We start from the raw sequence: 22,242 nt of genomic DNA, 5'->3' as shown, positions 1-22,242 counted from the left end.
ACTCTTCTTTGGTGGACAGATCTATCCAACATTATGCAGGGCCTGGACTTCAGACCTCCACTGCCATCTCAACATCTGATGACAGACGTGTCCCTTCTGGGCTGGGGAGCCCATTGCGGAGATCTTACAATTTAGGAGCGTTGGAGCCTTTCCGACAGGAAAAGGCATATAAACGTCCTAGAACTGATGGCCAGCCAAAAGGCACTGTATGCCTTTCAGCAGACCTTATCAGGACATGTCATCCAAATCCATACAGACAACATGGCTGCTGTTTGGCATATAAACAAACAAGGTGGAACACGGTCTATGGACCTGATTTCCCTAACGTTAGACATTTGGCACTGGGCTATCGCCCACGGCATGACTTTATCGGCCATTCATATCACAGGCCAGGACAATATTCTGGCAGACGACCTCAGCCGCACCTTAGTGGACACGCACGAGTGGCAAATGAAAGACTCTGTTCTCAACATGATCTTTCAGGCATGGGGACAGGCTGTAATAGACTTATTCGCATCACCAGAGAATGCCATCTGCAACCAATTCTGCACGTGGGCAGGTCACGGGACAGCATCTCTAGGAGACGCCTTCGAGAGGACGTGGTCAGGACAGCTCCTGTACCTGTTCCCCCCCATACCACTACTATCCAAGGTGATCCTGAAGTTGCGCACAGACAACGCCAACGCCATATTAGTAGCACCTTGGTGGCCAAGGCAGCCGTGGTTCACTCCGCTACTCAAACTGTCCTCAGTGGAGTTTATCAAACTGCCCCAATGCCACAACCTAATCTCCAAAGAGAAAGGACTCATTCTCCAGCCAGATGTCCGGTCCCTGAACCTGACAGCATGGAGAATCAGGCAACGATAGATAATCTATCCCTGCCTGCTGACGTATGGGACAGTATTCTAGCAGCCAGGAAACCGGCCACTAGAAAATCATACGCCAAAAAATGGGAAGCATTTTCTGCCTTTGCCTTCAGCAGAAACGAAAACCCGCTTACAGCACCTTTACCCATTGTACTTTCATTTCTTTTTTCTTTATTTAAAAAAGGACTCAAGTTCTTGTCACTTAGTTTATTTGGCAGCTATTTCTGCCTCTCACCGTTGGGTTCAGGGATGTTCAGTCTTCACCCACCCTTTAACCAAACATTTCATGAAAGGTATGAAGAATACCATCCCACCTATTCACTCCTTTGTTCCTCAATGGAGCCTTTCCGTGGTGCTCAAAGCACTAGCTGCAAAACCCTTTGAGCCATTAGCAAAGACAGACTTACGTCTATTGACTTTAAAACTGGCATTCCTCACTGCCATCACGTCTGCTAGACGTGCATCAGAGTTAGCAGCACTCCGTATGGACTCACCTTATACGGTGTTTCATGCTGACAAAGTGCTCCTTAGACCAGACCCAGCCTTTCTTCCAAAGGCTGTGTCTTCCTTTCACCTTGGACAGGATATTACACTGCCAAGCTTTTTTCTGTCGCTGACATCTCCCCTTGAGTCGACACTACACACCCTGGACGTGAGATGTGCTCTCGCTTTCTACCAGTCCAGAACAGCAACTCTCCGGAGATCCCAAAGACTTTTTGTTTGTTATGGGGGCAAACAAAAGGGACTCCAAGCATCTCCGCAGAGAATATCTGCTTGGGTTGTTCAGACTATCAAATTAGCCTATGAACTCACTGGCCTCCCGTGGGAGGGGAAAGTGCGCTCTCACTCCACCAGAGGAGTGGCCACTTCTACGGCTTTTGAAAAGGGGATCGCCTTACCAGACCTCTGCAAAGCGGCTACCTGGTCGACACCTCTGACTTTTGCCAGTCACTACCGCCTGGACATCAGGGCCTTTGGGCGTGCCGTCTTATCGGCAATCCTATGACTACTCATATACCAACTGACACCACCCACCTCCGGTAAGTCAGCTTGTTAATCGCCCATATGTGTGATGCACAGAGACCACGAAGAAGAAAGACAGGTCGCTTACCTGTAACTGTAGTTCTTCGAGTGGTCATCTGTGCAGTCACACAACCCTCCCACCGTCCCCACTATGGTGTCATTAAAATATTTGATCACCTGGTGGTTCTCCTCAGTGAGACTGTCTAGGCGGTTTCAGGAACTGAGGGGATTAGGCGGGAACCCCTGAGCATGCTCAGTGGACAGTGGGGGAGGGGTTCCCGCCTAAAAGATTTTCAGCTTGAGAAGTTTCCGAACCTGGCCCTGCGCAGGCGCAGAGCCCGTATGTGTGACTGCACAGATGACCTCTCGAAGAACTACAGTTACAGGTAAGCAACCTGTCTTTCTATATTCAGTAAATCATTGATGGAGGGATGATTTTTTTAAAAAAAATAGTGAAATCCTTTGCCTGGAGTTAACTGTATGTCAGAGATGGAATTCCCTCCTGGGATTATACCTATGTCTCCCCTGTGGATTCTGGAGATGATTCTCAGATTTCTTTTGCATCAAGAGTTAAGTTTCACACATTTTTCTGCAACCCCTTGCTTTTCTCTGAATGTTTTTTGTATAGAAAATACTGTCTATTGCTCAGTATGTCATCTGTTAGCTGTTAGTAACTAAATTCTCAACATTATGACTTCATTGAAGTGAAGTGAAGAAAGACAAAAGGTTTTGAAATAAGAGAAATGGTTTTGCTCAAGACATGAATTCTCTACCACAAAAGAGGGGGGAAATTAAAGCTAATCAGACTTTGGATGAAGTTAGAGTTCAGAGCTGTCAGGTATACTCACATTTGCATAGCGAAAGTTGAGCTCTTGAACACCTGTCAACTACAAGGACTTTCCCCTTGAATTAAATGCTGGCAGAAAACACATGCAAATTTAGAATTTGAGTAATTTTAGGTTTGGCTTGGAATGACTGCTATGCTGATGGAAGAAAGGGGTCTAAGATTTACCCCAAATTCAAATTCAAATCTGTGGTGTTGGACTGGGACAGGAGATCCGGGTTCTAGTCCCCGCTCAGCCATGGAAACCGACTGGGTGACTTTGGGCCTGTCACAGACTCTTAGCCCAACCTACCTCACAGGGTGGCTGTTGTTGTGAGGAGCAGGATTATGTATACTACCTTAGGCTCCTTCAAGGAAAAAAGTAGGGATATAAATGCAATAATAAATAAATAATCTTGCAAAATAGTTCCTCATGAACTTTCGTATTACACATTTAATGGTTTTGGACTTCTATGAGAATTATATCATTTATTTCAGCGCTTGTGCATCATTTGTATATCAGGCTTTAATGGAAGCCTATTTAAGACCTGTTATTTTAGGGAAGTTAGTAAACTTCCCTAAAATGCTCTCAATCTCCCAGCATACATGCTATGTAAGGCTGTGATTACAGGTCCATCAGTCTGTATTATTATTATTATTATTATTATTATTATTATTATTATTATTATTGTCCCACCTTTTGCCCAATACTGGGCCTTTTGTCCCATCTGTATGCTTCTTTTACATGAGCTTTCCATATGTTGGGAATAGCACTGTGTAAAATAAATAAATAAAAATGTAACACTACTGCTTGCAAAGAGCTGACATTGGCATGAATGTAGAAGTTCTCCCAAGGTCCTTTCTGTATGCTAAAAGTGTCCACAGTTTTGGATCATGGATCTATATTTCTTTAAGTGAGGATACTTGAAAATGCCCAGTCCACCAGCTGTGCCTTGTATAGGAAATGTCTTAATGGAAGATAGAAGCAACAGATGGAATGTGAATAAAAATTCATTGCTGAAGTTTTGCTTTTTGTTTTAATTTTTTTCATGATAGTAAATGCATAACATTGTCACAGAGAACAGTATCATTTTACTTGAGAGAACAGTATCATTTTTATTTGCAAAAATTTACAATTATATTTATGTCTTTATGGGTTGTATCCAATGTTATTCCTATTTAGAGTAGACCCATTAAAACGAATGGGACTTAAGTTAGACTAACAATGGATGTAAACATGCATGTATCATTTATTTTAAAATGAACAAAATTGTAACACATAAAATACAAAGCAATCTAATGTGCCAGGGTGTTCATGAAATTCTTAGCTACTTTACATTGAAATTTTGTAAAAAATAGGTAATATCCCATTGTACTAGTATGACGCTACAAACCAGACCTTTGTTGTTAATAGGTAAGCTGGGGAAAACATTTAATTGGCCGCTATGAAGCCAAGTTCACAGGTAGATGGAATCTAAATCAGAACCTACTGGTAGAATTCTGAGTAATTTACAGTGGTTAGCAAGGGGTTTATCTATAGGCATGTAAGGATTTTGTTAAAACCGTTCCGTCTGTGTTTCACAGATTGTCAGGTGTCTTTTGTTTCATCGTCCACTCATTGACAGAATTGGATTTTTTTAAACCAGAATTTAAATGTACACTTCTGCAAATGTGTTAATGCGCATTAGCACTAATATGAAGCACATATCTTCCCCAAAAGTGAAAAATGGTCTACAAATCTGGAATCAGTGTAACTCCGAAAAGCCAGTCCACTGAGGAATCTGCAGGTCGGATTCATAAAAGTCCAAATTTATTTCATCTGTTGCTGATATCTCCAACAACATTGTTCCTTAATTCTGTTTCCTCCTCCACCCCCTTCCCAAGCTACTATTTTGCAACAGGATTCAGTGAGTAGACCTCAGAGTTAAAAAAAAAAAAATCACCATCATCGTCATTATCTTGCAGGTCTAAAATTTGCCCTAATTCTTAATATGTAGCTTTAATTTGCACTAAAACTGAAATCACATTAGTGCAATAAAACTGGTGTGAAAAAGAAAACGTTTTGTCAGAGCCAATCAAGCATACATGCAACCTAGATTTCAAGTTTCCTGTTTTCTGAAGTTTGGAAAAGACCTTGGTATTTATTTACTTAATTCAAAAGAGTTCTTGATCCCTGGGTTCAGCTTCTTTTTCTTCTTTTTTAAATACAACTATTGGACAGTTGCTGTCTTCTTAAGATCTTAAGCAGAAACTCCTCCAGCTGGCTATAAACGTAATGTTATTGTGCTGTCCTAAGCAAAAGCCATTAAAGTGGGCCGTGTGTGAGGGAGGAAAAAATAAAGTTGCTCCCTCTGTGCTCCTCACTTGAGTTCTTTCTGTTGCATCATAAGTTTTCACCCTTCCTCTTAAACCACACTCTCTTCCTGTGACTGAAAAGGAAGTGGGGTGCATAAACTCTCCGAAAGGGCCATTAGAAAATGATACTTTCAAAATCACTTCCTGTCCACAGAGGAAGGCTTAGCGCTTTCCAAAATAGCTCTCACATGAAAGAGGCAGATGAGGGACAAATAAAATGTGCCCTTGGAATTTTGCAGAGCAACACTTAATGGAGACTCTTCGATTACGATATGACTTCTTTGTATAGTATCAGATGCCAAGAGTAACAGTTACTAGTGCCTAATAAATACCAAAGAATGATAGGAGTGGCGGACTGGAGTAATGAATATGTGGCTAGAGGGAGAAACAAAAAGACTTGGCAATGTAAGTAGCGGATGCTGCTAGCATATCTACAAGCGCCTGCTTTAGGCAGAAGGCAGGGACAAATTCTCTCGTTCCTTTAGCTGTGCCCAACTAGTCTTGGCAACAGTTGTTGCTGCTCTAACCCCCTCCTCATCATAGCATTGTCGCTTTCATTATGGCTTAGCGCTTTTATTATGGTAACTACATAACAATGGTTTAAACACTCACTAACCATTTGCTGCAAAAGGGTTAGCGGCCTAACCTTGGCTTAGTGTGTTGTCTGAACAGGCCCTCTGTCTTCTCAGTGCTTCTTGTTGCAGACTAAGGATTTGGCTTGCCTGTATGGAATGCAATATTAACTAATACTAGGGCTGTGCACCAGCCCCTGAACTGCTTCGTGGCCCAATCCGAAACTTTCGGATCGGGCCAATTCGCGCCAATCCAACCCTCCCCCAACCTGCTCCGGATCAGATCCCAGAGCGAGATCCGACGGGTCGGATCATGATTCGCCTGCCATTTTGCCCCCCTCCCCTTTACCTGGCTCCACCGTCCGCCGCTGCATGGACCGCGGCGGTGGAGGCAGGTAAGGCCTCCCTCCCCACCACCACTTACCTGCCTCCATCGCGGTCCGGCGGTGGCTTCAACTGAGGCCTGGGCCTCAGTTGAAGCCGCCGGCGGACTGCGACGGAGGCAGGTAAGCCCCCTGCCCCCTTACCTGGGTCTGCCGCCGTCGCCACATGGAATGCGGCGGCGCCAGGTAAGCCCCCTCCCCCACACTTACCTTTTTTTCGGAGCTCCGGATTGAGGCGAAGAATCTACTTTGTCTCGATCCGCTTCATCTCGATTCGCAGCTCCCCCAACCCGATCCGTCTCCGCTTTTTTCAGAGGCAAATCAGGCCACTCCGCTATCGCTTCTACGAACAGAAGTGGAGCACAGCCCTAACTAATACCCCATCTCTGACTTGCTGCCAAGTTTATTTGACAGCTAGATCTTCAAGGGGAAGGCAAGAAGAATCCTAAGTGGGAACTTTTAAGTTCAGCTTCATTCCTGTTGCACAGGAGAGGAATAGGACTAGATCTTCAAAATCAAATTCTTGTCCCCTCAAATGACCTGGTTGTCCTGATGAAGAACGTATGCAGGAGTCTGCTTCCAAGTAACACATGGCATATTGCTAGACTATTGGTGCCAATGGGAGCTTTTCTCCTGGGGCTAATAGGAGTGTGGAAGGTTTAAAAATTTAAATTTAAAAAAATCAATTGAAGGTGTGGAAGGCCGCATTTTCGATCAGGACAACAGTGCACATAGAGGGGAGGTTTCATTGGAATTGTGTAGGGGGAGGAGCAGCTGCACCTTCCCTCTATGTCCACTGCTATTTTGATGAAAATTGGGGTCTTCCACACTATTTTTTTAAAATCCTGATATATTTCTAAGTGACACATTATTATGTCTAGTTTGGCCCTCAGTAACTCTTGCTCGTTTTCCAGAGTTTGAAGTCAGTTTCCAGCTGTCTCTCACATTTGCCTCCAAATTACAGCACATAAGGATCCAAACGTGTTTCCCCCCGTGTGCCTGGGAGAGTGCACAAGAGTCTCCTGCTGAGGATCTTTGTGTTCTTAGACATTGCAATTCAGAACTTGTAGAGAGAAATGGAACAGAGCGAAGGATTGGACTGTCTGGGAAGAGACTCTACACCAATCAGGATATAACGCTTTGAAAACAGCATATGGAATGTGTCACGGGCCCCAAAATACCATTATAAAGCAGTAGTGTAGTTCTGTCACAGTCACACACTGCAATGTAGTTTGTTTGTTTGTTTTTGCTAGGAAGCTGCACATGTAAACTGCCCAGAGAGCTTCGGCTATGGGGCGGTATACAAATGCAATAAATAAATAAATCTGCAGGTGAGGTGTGTTATTACAAACCTGCCATTGAAAGGACATCACAAGTGACAATATTATGCTGAAAGCTCATATTCTTACAAAATGGCTCTTTCTATTCTGCGCCTGGTTGAGCAAATGTTTTGTCAGCCTGTCGGAGCATCCTATGCTAGGCTGACAAAACATTTGCTTGAGTTGGCACAGAACGAAAGCTGTAGTTGAAATGAAATGTAGTTGAAATGATTTTCCCAAAAGCAATGCTCCAGAAACCGTAGGGCTTTGTTATTACTAATGCTTAACTATATTATGATGTGTCTCAGTTATCTTCCAACTTTGCTTCAGAGAAAGCAAATGCCTTGGTTAATACAGTTCAGTACTGTATTAACTGAACTGTATTAACAGTTCAGTACCCTTTGCAATATCGTACATGGTCTTGTAAAGAGAAAACAAAACCTAATGAGATTTCGAGCAAGGTTTAATGGAGAGGAAGGGGAACGTTATGTGTGGACCTGTGGCAGGGATGAGTGTTCAGGGGTGTGGGTGGGTGTGGAGAAAGAGATGGAATCTTTTGGCAAATTTGCAGTACGTCTGCTTATTTTGTCCAGTGGCCGTCTCTGTCTTTGTCTTTCTTTAGTCTCCTTCACATATGATTGAATATGGCTTTGACAACAACTACTACAATAGAAAGAATTGTAATCATTGTAATAATATTTGTTATTACTATTGTGTTCAGAGTGCTTCATGGGCATTATCTAGTTGAAATCCTTAAAATAACTCTGTAAGTGTTATTATTCCCCAATATTTCAGATCGAGTGGGGTGGGGGAGAGAGGCTGAGAGAAAGTGGCTTCCCGAATTCTTAACTCAGCCTCGTAGCCTCTCTGCTCTTCTATATCTCATTACTCAGTGCTTGATGACTCACAACCAAATGTATGAACTGCTCCCCTTGAAAAGCATTGTGTTCAAGTTCACACATGTGCATACCAGTTATGTGCAAGGTTGATTTATGGTTATTAAAGATAACTCATCTTTCGGGTATGCAAGCCATTACTTGAAGCTGCACTTAGTTGTTTGTTGAGTATGTATATGTGCACTGGCCCTACAAACTAGTATTCAGGATCTCATAGAGTAGGGTGTGGGCAGGAAGTCAATCTCCAGATTTTTTGGACTTCAACTCCCAGCATTTCTGATCATTGGCCATGCTAGCAGGGGCTTCTGGGAATTGTAGTCCCAAATATCTGGAGATCTACTTTCTTCACAGCCCTGCCATGGGGCATACTGGCCTACTAAGAACACCCATATCGCCTTGTGTTTGCTTTGGCCATTAATGCACTTTCAAACTTAATGTTTGTAATTCCTTTCTATCATTGGAGACGGTTTGGCTAACAGTAGCATAGTCTCACTGGATACAGGTGAGAAAGAAACTAGAAGTGGGCTCCTTGGGGTATCCACAGCAGCTGTACCACAGCAGGTGTTTATCTTCTTTAATGCTGTGGTGTTAGGCTGACTCACATGCTACAGTTCCACATCTGAGGTGACAATAGCAAAATGATTTCTGTGCCTTGTCTGGAATTATAGCAATTGAATTGGCCCTGAATATTCTACTTGCAGGGATGCTGAGAGCATTAATAGTGCCTCACAGAAATGACATTCAATATTTCATTAACTTTTTAGGTTTTGAAATTAAAATTCTGTGTATCGTAATTTTTTAGCCATATGTATGTGAAATCATTTCAGCCATCAACCAGGAGTAATCAAATACTCTCTCAGGGCCATGTGTTTTAGTAATATGAGGATGCTGAAAAATGCCTTTTGTCATTGATAAATTATATCTGTAGTTTGTCTAGTAGGTTAAAGGTTTTCCGATAAGTGTCTTAACAGGTCTATCACAGGAATTGTGATTGTAGTAGGAATTTTATCAAGGACAGTTTAGCCAATGTATGTACTGAAGTTAATCCTTTATATTGTATGACCTGTAGTTTAATAGTTTTCTTTTTTCTGGCCATTCCCTGAAAGTTGATGCATGTGACAACTTTCTTTATGTAGTGAATCAATTCTTATTCTTTTTAAAGGAGAAATTCTTAAACAACATATGCTTTTTAATATACATTAATATGTGGTGGAGCACCTTTCAGAATGATGCAAAATGGACTACTCCAGCCACATTGAACATTTATTAACAGTGTGATTCTATTCATGACTACTTAGAAGTAAGTTCCATGGAGTTCAGTTGGGCTTACTCCAACAGAATTGTATGCCATTTGAAATATGACCATGTTGCTGTATCTCTAAGAAGGTCCCATCAGTCCATATTGGTATTTAGTGAAAGATATTCTAAGTTGTTAAACTAGATCTATTATTGCTTTTAAACATACCAGGAATATAAGAAGGGGCTGGATATTTATGTGATTTAGTAAATTTGTTGTGCCTGTTGAATGTTCTGTTTTGCACTACTGTGCAAAACTCTCCCTTTTGCATCTCCCTAGTGTGCATCTTTCATTTTTGAGACCCTTTAAGATTAAAATATGAAAAAATCACATTAAGATTACCACATTCCTCTTTGAAAAGAATGTTGTTGTTGTTGTTGTAAAAAGCAAGCTACTTCTCTCTCTATAGCATGAGCAATTGATTTTAAATCCAGAGTTACATAAACATAAGAATAGCAGTTTCTTTCTCTTTAGTTCATTATATTCTAATTGCTTTGTCTAAGGGGTTTGAAGCTGGCAATAGGCTTTGCACCTTTTAAACAGTTGCATAATAAAATAAATAAATAAATAAACGGAACTCAAATCGAACCTTAGCATTCAAAATACAGTAGTTGAGCTTAATTTGACAGATAATCTATTAGTAATTAATACACTTGAGTTTTCCGCTGGTCATAATAAAATAAATAAATGGAACCACTGAAGTTTCACTTTAACTCAAATAGAACATTAGCATTTACAATAGTTGAGCTTAATTTGACAGATTTCCAAGGTATTAATCTATTAGTGAATGGACTTGAGCTTTCTGCTGTTCATACGAACAGTTTACTTCAATTTAATAAACCGCTTAAGTAAACTGGGAGCAGGAATATGAATTCTTCTTAATTTTAATCCATATTCTGGTCTTTGGCTGCAACCCTAAACACACTTACTAAGAAACAAGAATCATTGAACTACACAAGCCTTACTACTGAGTACACATACTTAGGGTTGCACTATAAATGTGGCTTCTCTAAAATCAATGAACTTGAACTAAGCAAATGATGTTAAAGTGCTTCTTGTAGGAGACAGATTTAATTCCAGATATGAATTGCTTTGGCCTTTTAATAAATCTGGAGGATTAGTCATGGATCCAGTGCTGTGCATCTGTGATTACAATCCATTACTAAATTTAACTGTGGTTTCTGAGCATGAGGCATTAGGAGTGTCAGGTGGCTGCATACCTTTGGTCAAGTGCTAGAAAATTGATTATACACTACTTGATTAGCCTTATTCACCCAACACAGTTCATTTTGTGTTAATTAAGAAGGTTTTATCTTCCTTGGCAGCGGAAATTCTTGAATTGGCTGGAAATGCAGCGCGGGACAACAAAAAGGGCCGTGTCACACCTAGGCATATCCTGTTGGCTGTAGCAAATGATGAAGAATTAAATCAGGTAAAAAGAGATTCCATTGTGTGAGAATTTCCTTTTTACTCCGTATTATTCTTTCCACAAAGCTGTAATTCAGGATTTATGAAGTAGCTTGCACTAGACCCCGTTTAATTACATGAATGGGACTGTATCAGCAACAGTTCAGACTGAAATCGGCACTTAACCTCAGTTCTCCAGGAGAAAGAATTTTTTTGATTGTGCATTTCTATATCCATGTCTTCAGAAGCATGGTGTCTGGTGTCTTGCAGTTTGAAAACTACTCAAAGGTGCCTTTCTTTTTTCCATTTCCTTTTAAGTTATTGAAAGGTGTCACCATAGCCAGCGGTGGTGTGTTACCAAATATTCACCCAGAGTTATTGGCAAAGAAGCGGGGATCAAAAGGAAAACTGGAAGCTATCATCACTCCGCCCCCAGCTAAAAAGGCAAAATCTCCATCACAGAAGAAAACCACAACAAAGAAAGCAGGCAGCAAGAAAGGAGCAAGAAAATCTAAGGTACCCTCTTACTTCATGTTGACTCAGATGGAAGTCCTAGTTTGCTCAGCGAGACTTCCAAGTCAAGACGCTGTGCTTATTGTACATTTCTTATTTCTGCTTGGTTGTAGAAGACCTGATCTATCCCACCCCAGTAAATGTTATGAACTACCTGCTATAGAGGACAGTGAGCCATATACTGCTCACCCCATTTTGCTAAGGTCAAGGTTATCAGCACTATAGATTCTGGTACTGAAATATCAAAGGGGTGCAGAGCTCGGGATATAGCAGTGGAGAGATATCTGCTGCAACTGGAACCAGTGTTGGAACAATCCACCCACCCACCCCGATTATCAGCAGAGAGGACATTTTTTTCTCAATCCCCACACATGGACAAACCTACTGAGTCCTCCTGTCAGAACTTGGGATAGGAAGGCCCAGTGGGGAAAAAACAGCAGGAAATAGGAAAAATTCAAAAACAAAACTATTTTTTCCAAGGTCAAAAAAATGTCCCTAGAAAAGGTTTTACCCCATTTTTCCTGGGTTCCCCCCCCCCAGGTCTTCACATATTTAGGGGTTTATCAGACAAGCATTTTATCACCGCTTGCTACTGCCCATTCACATTTTTTCATGCGTTCTTTAGACGTCCCCATCCGCCTCCTGCACACCTCCCACTCCTTCTTGCCTTTTTTCCATCACAAAATGGACTCCTTTTAATCTGACTTTTTTTCTTCTTCTGGAAATGAAATGTGCCACCGTTTCCTGCTGTTGGCAGGAAAAACGGCGCAATAAAAATGCCCCCTGAATGGGCCATGTGGTCTTTGTTTACTTCTTGTTTCTTCTCTGGGAAGAAAGAGGAAGTAATGTGGGACAGGAGCGGGAGTGGAAAGCAACGGTAGGGAACTGCGATTTCCCACCACCACCATCTGATGATGCTCCTAGTTTGGCCTGCTTCTTAGTCACTGTTCCTTGGGTTTGTTTTTACAGAGAGCTAACACAACAAACAGGTCCCCTCAGGGTATGTGTTTTTTAGTCAATTGCTCCATCTCTGCATGTAGGTTTGGAAGAGGATTATCAGAAAGAAACAGAAGTACCCTACCACCCAAGACAGTTATTTTCTGAAACTGTATATTATTGCTTTTTAAATAGACGTGTCTACTTTCTGACAACTTCAGTACACAATTCCTAATAAGTGTGCACAAATATTACCATTCAGTTAGATTCCTTTTAAGCTGTTTACATTAGCAGAAACATTTATCTATGTCAGGTGAGGGACAATTTCCACCCTGCACCTCCCTGCTGCCAAATTGCCACTGAATTTCGATGGCAATTGAGCAGCAAGGACAAAGCTGCATTTTTGCTTCAAAAGAAGGCCTGGGAGGAGGGGTGGTGGTGGAATGCAACTGGTTTTGATGGAAATATAGAGGCACTCTCTCCATCCACATGCTCCATGAGCCGATGATTGGTTGTTGTGTCGTATTTGTCTGTTTTAATGTTGGGTTCACTAACTGATTGTTTGGTTGATTTTGCATGAGAAGAAACAGGGAGAAGTCAGCAAATCAGCAAGTGCTGACAGCACAACAGAAGGCACCCCAACAGATGGTTTCACGGTCCTGTCTACTAAAAGTCTATTCCTTGGGCAGAAGGTAGGTTTGCACTTTTTATTTAAGATATTTTAATATATAGTGTTACTTAGAAGGTAGTGGATTGATATGCACCATTCTTTGTAATCCTCCTCCATATGCCATGGTGAAAATACTCTATATAATATGGGCAGTATCCAATACTGGCTCTGGGCTCCCACTCAATCTGTTGCACAAGAGGGATCCACAGCTCGTGCAACAGAAAGTAGTAGTTTCAAAGCAGCCCTGGAAACAAGTGGAAACCCTTGTTTCCGGATCAGGACAGGTCACCGGAGCTTCTCTTTCTGCAAGCTCTGCTGAACTGCCATGTTCTGGAATAGAGCATTTCTGCTCATTTCAGGTTACCTGTAGAACAACTAGCCCCACTGGGTCCCACTGGTACGTGAGCAGACTTGGATATTGTCCTATGTTTTAAAAATTGTAATTATTTATTTTGTATACAGCACAATCGGTGTACATAAGACATTACAAAGACAAAATAGACAGGTGCCCGCTCCCAAGGAGATTACAATCTAAAATATATTTAAAAAGAGAGAACAGGGGAAGAGATGAGAGTAGCAAAGGGTGTGTGGGAGAAAATGCAGTTACCAGGTACTTAAGACTCAATTATAAGAATTAGGATTCGGATATTAAAGCAAAGGCCTCTCAGAGTTCTGAAGAATTTGAGGGAGGAAAAAGAAGTGGTACCACATACATGTTCAGGAAGGCAAGCATAGGGAAGGGGGACAGAGTGGGTTAAGACCGTGGAGACCTTCAAAGGGAAGGATAAGGAGTTTGTGCGGGATACAGAAGAGAATGAGAAACCCATGAAGGGGCCTGAGGAGGGGCATCATGTGGCCAGAACAATAACAGAGGTGAATCATTTTGGCAGCAGAGTTTTGGATGGAGGCAAGAGAACTGGAGTACAATAGCGGGTTGGGATAATGTTTCCATGATCAAGACTGGTGATAACCAGCAAAGGAGACGGAGGAATAAAAAATAAAGCTAAGGCAATTATTATTATTATTATTATTATTTATTTATATAGCACCATCAATGTACATGGTGCTGTACAGAGTAAAACAGTAAATAGCAAGGCAATGCTCCTGCTCTACCAGACAAATGGTGATATTGGAGATGGCGATGTTGGAGATGGATATACAAAGCAATCCAAAGTCACAAATCCACTACTGAGTAGTGCGATTTGGATGGGGTAGAAGTGGAGGAAGGCAGATCTCTTGGTAGTGGAGCTGAGGAGTCTGCCATGGAGGCCCTTATTTCAGCCATTTCACACGTGGAGATCTACTATTGGCGGTAAGCCCCAAAACAGACTATTCCAGGAAAGGTCAGAAGCAGCCTTGGATCCGCTGGGTTCAAAGCCCCTTTGTTCTGAGCTGACTGTGCTGAAGGTGAAATGGCTTTGCTAAAGGGAAGCTGCAATATGGTAATCTAAATTAATAAGGCCCTATTGAAACATATATACTTATATAAGCATTCAGGGAATTAATTCTGTATGACTAGGAATGACATTTTTAGTGAAAATCTGTCTGTTTCCCAGTACATACAATTTTGGATTAAAAAAATATGCCAGGAAGTATTTGAAAACAAACTTAAGAATTCAGTAAATTTATCTGTGTAGTTGACATTCAGCACCAGTTACAATTTAGCTGGAATCCAATGTGTGATACAAAAGGCCTATTCAGGTATTCAAAAGAATGTGCGGGGACAAACCATGTAGAGATCAAGGGATCCCTCTCCCTGACCCCTGTGCGTTTAAGCATGAAAGTCTGAGATGCTAAGTCTGTTTGGCTCAATGCGCCTAGAATCCTGCCCTGCAATTGAGAGCCTTGCACGGTCTTTTTAAACACCTGAGTAGCAATTAAGACTAAAGGCTGAACTACATGTTTTACACACATTCAAGCCACACACATACTCTTAGACTGGAAATATCCATCTCAGCAGGAGGTGGGCTGGGGGAAGAATTTGAGAAGGTGATTGATAGGCAAGGTCAATAGGTTAAGTAACTGCTGTCCCCAATTCTTCCTTGCAAAGTCTCTTCCCCCACATCAGCGTTATGAGGTAAATATAGACTTGGGAACTTCTTACTTTTCCTGAAACATGTTGCCACACTCTTGCTGGAAGAGTGGAAGAACAATTAGAAAAGGGTGTAGCAACTTTTATAAGCCTCATCCTAAGCCTGCATTACAGCGAGAAAATGTTTAAAATTGGGGTATTACACCTTTAGTTATAGAAATCACAACTGTTAGATTGATTTTGGTGGATATATGTTTTCTTTGGCTAATTATTAATTCATGTTGAAATAATAATCATTTCCAGTTAATAAAACTAGTTTTAAAAGGCAGCGGCTACATATGGATTTAACCTTCAACATCATATTTTCACAGGGATAGAGAAGGTTTAGGTATTTGCACTGAGAAATGTTAACATTTTGTACTAGTAGTTGCTTTTCAACACGAGCAAAGTTAATATTACGCCCTGTATAGCAGCTTCTAACGTTTTTATTCAACTGACGTGAAGATGATTCTATACTCTGTCAAGCTACATCCCTCAAATATTAAAAGCTACATTTGGTTCTCATTCTTGTTATGGCATAACGTGCTGGTTTATGAATAACGATATATGAAGAAATGTGGCTTACTATGAAGTTGGAATTTTAAGTATACATACAATGGTGGGGATCCAAAGAGCGCCCAAGAAAGTTTTGGGCTGGTGTTTCTCACATACCCAGCTCCTAAGGGCACCTAGCAAACCAATTTTTAAAACTGAGGAGGCTTTCCACAGCAGGTTGTGACTTGACATAGGGACAGATGACACGCAAGCCACAGTGTTTAAGCATTTTGAGCTAAACATCATGCCTTTGCATGTCGTGTAAAGTATTCCTAACTATGGTGGCTACATAACCACAGCAACACACTCACTAACCATTTACTGCAAAAGGGTTAGCGGCCTAACAATGGCTTAGCATGTTGTCTGAACAGGGCCATTAGGTGTGCCTAAAATAGTTCTTTGTATTCTGACCCATCTATATTAGATTGAAAGGCCTTATTAATTGGAAAATGAAGAGTTTGTTCCTCAGATATACAGTTAGGATATATTTCAGTCTTTTAAGATGCATATGGCTATTTTTGAATTGGGTAAAATTACAATTATGGTCTCCTCAACTGTAGAGTTTAAAACATGTTGGAGCTGAACCAGCTGTAGTTCTTCAGCACGTTTCCATGTGGCAAAAACAGCCACATGTACACTTAATGCATTATTATAATTAAGTGGTTTTCCCAAGATAGAAGCAGTATCGTTCAGCCTTAATTTGAAGCATTCCTCATCTCAACTCTCTTAATCCTCTCATGGTCCTGTTATCAGTAGTGTCCCACCTAACCCTGTTCTCTCAAGCTGCTGGTAATAGGCATGTAGGCCATTAAGAGGATTAAGGCTGCACTTACCTATATGCACTTACCTGGAAGTAAGCCCCATTGGATTTCGTAGGACTTACTTCTGGGTAGACATGCATAAGTTTGTGCTGTAAGAGGCTTAGTGCTCTCGGAGGATTGACAGTGTGAACTGGGCAGTATATGATGGTAACAGGTATTCACTTCCATGGTGGTGGTTGCCCTTTTCCCTTCTACCAGAATCATCCCAGCTATACTCCAGTTCAGATTATAATTTCCTAGGCCACAGCTAGACCTAAGGGTTATCCTGGGATCATCCAGTTCGTCCCTGCCTGAGCACTGGATCCCCTGTGTGTCACCTAGATGAACAGGTTTGACCCCTGGACGATCCAGGAATAAAACTTAAGTCTATCTATGACCTTAGTGTGGCTTGCATGTGTGAACATGCCCTAAATGTCAGACCAATACTGGGAGAATAAATGGATTTTGTACCTCTTAGGAAAGGGATAGTGTAATCTTCTGCCAGACTTTTGTGGCCATGGTCAGTACCTTTGTTTAATGTGCAGGGTCTTGTCCCTTTCTGCAAGCAGGACTGTCTGTGTTTCAATTAGAACCAGTCAGAACTTTAAAGGAGCTATCCAAGGTTTCAAACCCACCTCCCAAAATGGGTTCAGCACCTTGGAGAGCTCTTTTAGAGTTCTGACTGAAACACAAAGCGGATTCACAGTTCCTCGGAAATTGGAGCCACCAGCCTCCACTTTATGTTCAATTACAGAGCAGTAGGGAAGCCCTTCCCTTGCAACAGCTAGCAATACTGCTCACATGTCTGGTGGCATGTGAATATTAGAGCAACACTGTGTGTGTATTCCTGTGTGTTAGGTGCAGGTTTATTCCCCTGTACAGCTCCCTATTGCAGTGGCTAAAGTGCAGGTCTTTACGCAGAACCTAGTTTGCGTTCATACCCCTGTCTTGCTGGATTTGTGTGACAGACTACATTTCAATGCATACTTATGATTTGGGTCCTATTGAAATAAGTATGTGCAACAGTGAGCTGTGGACTGGTTCACCCATAATTTGTGTGAACTCATAACTGAAGTTAAGAGATCAGGAACAGGCCAGTGGAGTTGGCTGTGGAATCATACATTTCCTTCTCTGGGAAAATTCCCCCGGGTACCTTAACTGTGATTAAGAACTACATTCAAAAGTGGTTAAAGTTGCTGCTGATGCACTTAACCAGAGTATGAAGCTGGTTAAAAATAATCTTAGAGGCAAAGTACATGTTATACATGAACACCTATAGGAAAGCTCTGACACTGTTTATTAAAACATGAAACTGTTCTGGAAGAAGGGAAGTTAGAGCAAAGAAGTATTAGGAACAGAAGTGCTTAACCATTTCCTCCTGCCATTTCTCTGTTCTTATTCTCACCACCCTTCTAACGTGTGTATGCCACGTGAACATGTGGTGAAACATGATAGCCCGTCAAAGAGTTCTAAGTGCCGTGTAGGTGTTTCTATGCAAATGCTAGAAACCTCCGAGCCAAAATGGGAGAGTTGGAATGCCAAGTTTTAAAAGAGAACCTAGATATAGTTGGCATTATGGAAATCTGGTGGAATGAAGAGAACCAGTGGGATCTCTGGGTATAAAGTCTATAGGAAGGACAGGGAAGAGCATACTGAAGGAATTCTTACTCTGTACATGAAAGAGGGCATTCTGTCAAGCAGACTAGAAAACCTGAAAGGGGCAGACTCTTCCCCAGAAGTGCTGTGGGTGACAATACCAGGCTCCAAACTAAATTAGTAATAGGAACATGTTGTCATCCACCAGACCAGAATGCTCAGCGTGATCTTGAGATGGAAAATGAAATCAAGAAGTGTTGTAATAATGGGTGACTTCAATTACACCCACGTTGACTGGATAAATGCATGTTCCAGTCGGGACAAAGAGGTTATATTTCTCAGTGCCCTAAATGCCCTAGAACAGTTGGTCATGGAACCAACCAGAGGGGAGGTTACCCTGGATTTAATCCTAAATAGTGTCACCCAGGGACTAGTACTAGATTTGAATGTTGTAGAACCAACTGGAAGCAGTGACCACAGTGCTATCAGATTTAATATATATTTAAGTGGAAAAATTGCCAAGATAGTCCAACACAAGTAATTTCCTCTAATTTGTGTATCAAAAAGGCAAACTCCATGTTAAGTATAACTAGAAAAGGAACTGAAAATAAAACTGCCAAGATCATACTCCCCTTATAGAAATCTATGATACGACCACACTTAGAATACAGTATACAGTTCTGATCATCGCACCTAAAAAAGATATTGTGGCATTGGAAGAAGTGCAGAAAAGAACAACTAAGGGTGCAACCCTATTTATTTATTTATTTATTTAAAACGTTTCTTGGCCACCTTTCAGGGCAGAGGCCCCCACAAAGTGGCTTACAACAATAAAATACATAAAATATTAAAAGCAATAAATATTAAAAGCAATAAAATATGTTCACAATCAAATAGCAATTAAAACATGTATGCCCATTTAGACAGAAAAAAGTCCTAAAATTCCCAGTATCGCCCAGCCAGCCATGCTCAGGGGGTTGGAACAACTCCCCTATGAGTAAAGGTTACAGCAACTGGGATTGTTTAGCTTAGAAAAAGGTGAATAAGATCGAGTTATGTATGGTGTGGGAGGACGTGCATAGGGAGACATTTTTCTCCTTCTCGTAGTACTAGAACTTGGGGTCATCCCATGAAGCTGATTGGTGAGAAATTCAGGAGAGAAAAAGGGAAGTACTTCTTCACACAACACATAGTTAAATTATGGAATTTTCTACCACAAGAAATAGTGAGGGGGTTAAACAAATTCCTGGAGAAGAAGGCTATCAATGGCTACTAGTCCTGATAGTTATGTGCTACCTACAGTAAGCCTATGTACACCGGTATTGCACCCTGTCCTGCTTGTGGGTTCCTGGTCGACAGCTGGTTGGCCACTGTGTGAACAGAGTGCAGCATGGCTCTTCTTATGTTTGGAATCCCACTGGGGGTGGGTGAGTTGCTTCTGGGGAACTGATTTGAAACAACAACACGGCAGATTGGAAAAGAACTAAATACTCCCTCCTTATTCCCAAAGTCTCATATCCTTTATCAGCTTCTTATTTTGAAAACAAACTCTCTTACCTGCAGTGATATGTAACATGCAGTTAGGCCCTGTTTATTAAGATGGAGAGGGAGAATTTGCACCAGCAAAGAGAAGGAGGGAACATCTAACCCTGTGGCCTGCTCCTTCTCTCATAGCCACAGTTAAGATCACCCTAGTTTGGTCTACACCAGCCCATATATTGTAGACAGAGTTATTATTATATGAAATTACCCATATAAGGGATCACTCAATTTCCATTGGTGATTTTGATATCCCATACAAGCACACATAGCCAAAAACGTTTTTCCACTACAAAATATTTAGAAAACTTTTAGTAAAAAGGAAATTAAGGTTGCAATTCTATATCCACTTACCTTGGAATAAGCCCCGTTGGGTTCTGTGAGGCCTACTTCTGAGTAGAGAGATATAGGATTGTACTGTAAGCTGTGTTTGTCACTTAGAAGACTGTATGTGTGTCCAGACACAGGAGACACTTGTAGAAGTAATCCCTTGACTGAAAAATTTGAATATGGAAGCACAAGGAACTAGTATGGTCTGCATTTGCTAAGAGATCCCATAGACAAGCCTACCCCAATCTGTCACCTTCCAGATGTTTGGAACTGCACCTCCCATCATTCCCAACCAGCATGGCCATGACTGGAGTTGATGGGTTTGTGGTCCAACACATCTGGAGGGTGCCAGGTTCAGGAAGATTGCCATAGAATATTGATAAACACAAACACACACACACACACACACACACACACACAAATATAGAGGATAATTAACATTTAACAATTACATTTTCTTAGGTTTATAGTATTTCCTAAACCCTTCTGCCGTGAATAGCTTTCTTCAATGTTAGCTGGATGCGATTTTTTTTCCTTCCCAGCCAACCCCCCCACTTCCCCCCCCCCACCGGTGGTACCAGTTGTCAAACACAAGGCTCAAACATTAGAGTATAGAAATGCATAAAAATCATTAGATGTGCATGAAATAATTCTCATGCCACAGAAGATGTTTGCAAGCAGGACTTTGCATAGTTCATTCTAATTCAGAAAATATATCCATATTTTTGGGATATCCATCTCTGATTCTCAAATCAGTCCTCTGACTGTCTCTATGATGCTCCCTTCATTTCATTACATCTTTGTTTCCACTTTGACTATTGGGCTGCTCCAGACAAAATGCCTATGCTTTTTGGCACTTTTTTTCATTTACAAAACTGCTAAATGAAGTTTAGCAGTTTTGTAAATGAAAAAACTATATATTTTTACTGTAAAATAACTGTATATTTTTCTTCTTCTAATTTACAAAATAATTTAAAATTAAGTACGGTCCCATTTCAGAGAAAATTAGTACCACATAATTACAGTGAAATCAGTGAGCCTTAGGTTTGTTGTGACTAAGTTGTCTCACTAATCTCAATGGGATTAATGTGCCACTAACTTTCTTTAGATTTGGATCCCTCAAAATTGCTTGAGATGGTTGTTCTTATGCGTGTTAATCTAACAGGAGGGAAATGTTAGTACATCTTTGGAAACACTTTCTCTGCAAATCAGCTTTTCTGCCCTGGATAGTTTGTTGCTCAAAGTGAGTGAAAACACAGCAGTTCCAGTCCAATTACTTCCACTGACAGAAGTGATTCAGATGTTATGATTTTCTCATTACATATGAATTATTTTATTTTATTCTTATTTAATTATTTCATTTAAAGTTATTTTCTTCAAGTTGCTTCTTTGTCTGATTTGGTCAAATGAAGGACTCACATTATAGCAACTTGCAAAGTCAGTAGAGTTGTGAGCCAGAGTGCCCAAAGTATGACAGAAGCACTTTTGGTCACATGCACAAAAAATGAATTTGTCAGGCCAAATGAAGTTGAAGTGGAGAGAGAGAGAGAGAGAGAGAGGGAGAGAGAGAGAGCACAACACAACAAATGGCAGATTTAGATTTAGGAAGTTATAAATGTTTTACAAACTTACTTTGAAGTAGTAGAGTAGCCTTCTAATGGATTGATCTACATTTAAAAACAAACAAACGTGGCATAGTCCTCCCTCGATTGTTCCATTTGAGGATGCAAAATGAAGATCCCATTATCTCCTGTGTCAAAATTCCCTTTCTTTGGAAACCTAGCACGTAAAGAAAGTGGACTCTAGATTAACCTGTCTCCTGCTGCACTAGTTTTCTATGTGGAGAGTTTTATGCATCTAGCGAGGAGGATTTCCTTAACTGATCTTCAAGGCCATGAAAAAAAAAAAAAAAGGTAGAAGGTAGTCTATACGGTACAGGGAATTTAGAATTGGAGTATTAATTGTATTTGAATAAAAAGTGTATTCAGATGTCCTCTGTCTATGTGATCAGAGTGCAGGGGTGCTCTAGAAAACCCTGACCCCTTTAGCATCACCATAATCAGGGTTGCAAATCCATGAGTAGAGGAGGCTTCCTGTTTCAGAACTTCCCACTTCACAACTCATGGAGGGCTGTAAACAAGGAGAAAGTGACACGCTGGAGGGAGAGGGTTTGGCTGGGGTAGCCCCTCTCACCTCATCGCATGCACACAGAGATATTATATGCCTGAAGAGGGCTATAGAGCCCATGCACACTATCAAACTACCCAGTGTGGCTCTCTTGTGCCAGACCA

The 22,242-nt window shown here is 41.2% G+C and overlaps 1 protein-coding gene across 2 annotated transcripts in view; it reads left to right on the top strand.

Moving 5' to 3' along the window:
- Positions 1-22,242, top strand: part of LOC134394916 (core histone macro-H2A.1) — a 74,744-nt gene that overhangs the window by 37,290 nt on the left and 15,212 nt on the right. For both annotated transcript variants that reach the window (XM_063120760.1, XM_063120761.1), the window contains exons 3-5: positions 10,860-10,966; positions 11,260-11,457; positions 12,975-13,082. In XM_063120760.1, the coding sequence (XP_062976830.1) occupies positions 10,860-10,966; positions 11,260-11,457; positions 12,975-13,082 (413 nt within the window). The remainder of the gene's footprint in view (positions 1-10,859; positions 10,967-11,259; positions 11,458-12,974; positions 13,083-22,242) is intronic.

Source organism: Elgaria multicarinata, chromosome 3 (genome assembly GCF_023053635.1).
Source record: "Elgaria multicarinata webbii isolate HBS135686 ecotype San Diego chromosome 3, rElgMul1.1.pri, whole genome shotgun sequence".
NCBI lineage: Eukaryota > Metazoa > Chordata > Lepidosauria > Squamata > Anguidae > Elgaria > Elgaria multicarinata.
This window is presented reverse-complemented; position numbering and strand designations above follow the sequence as displayed.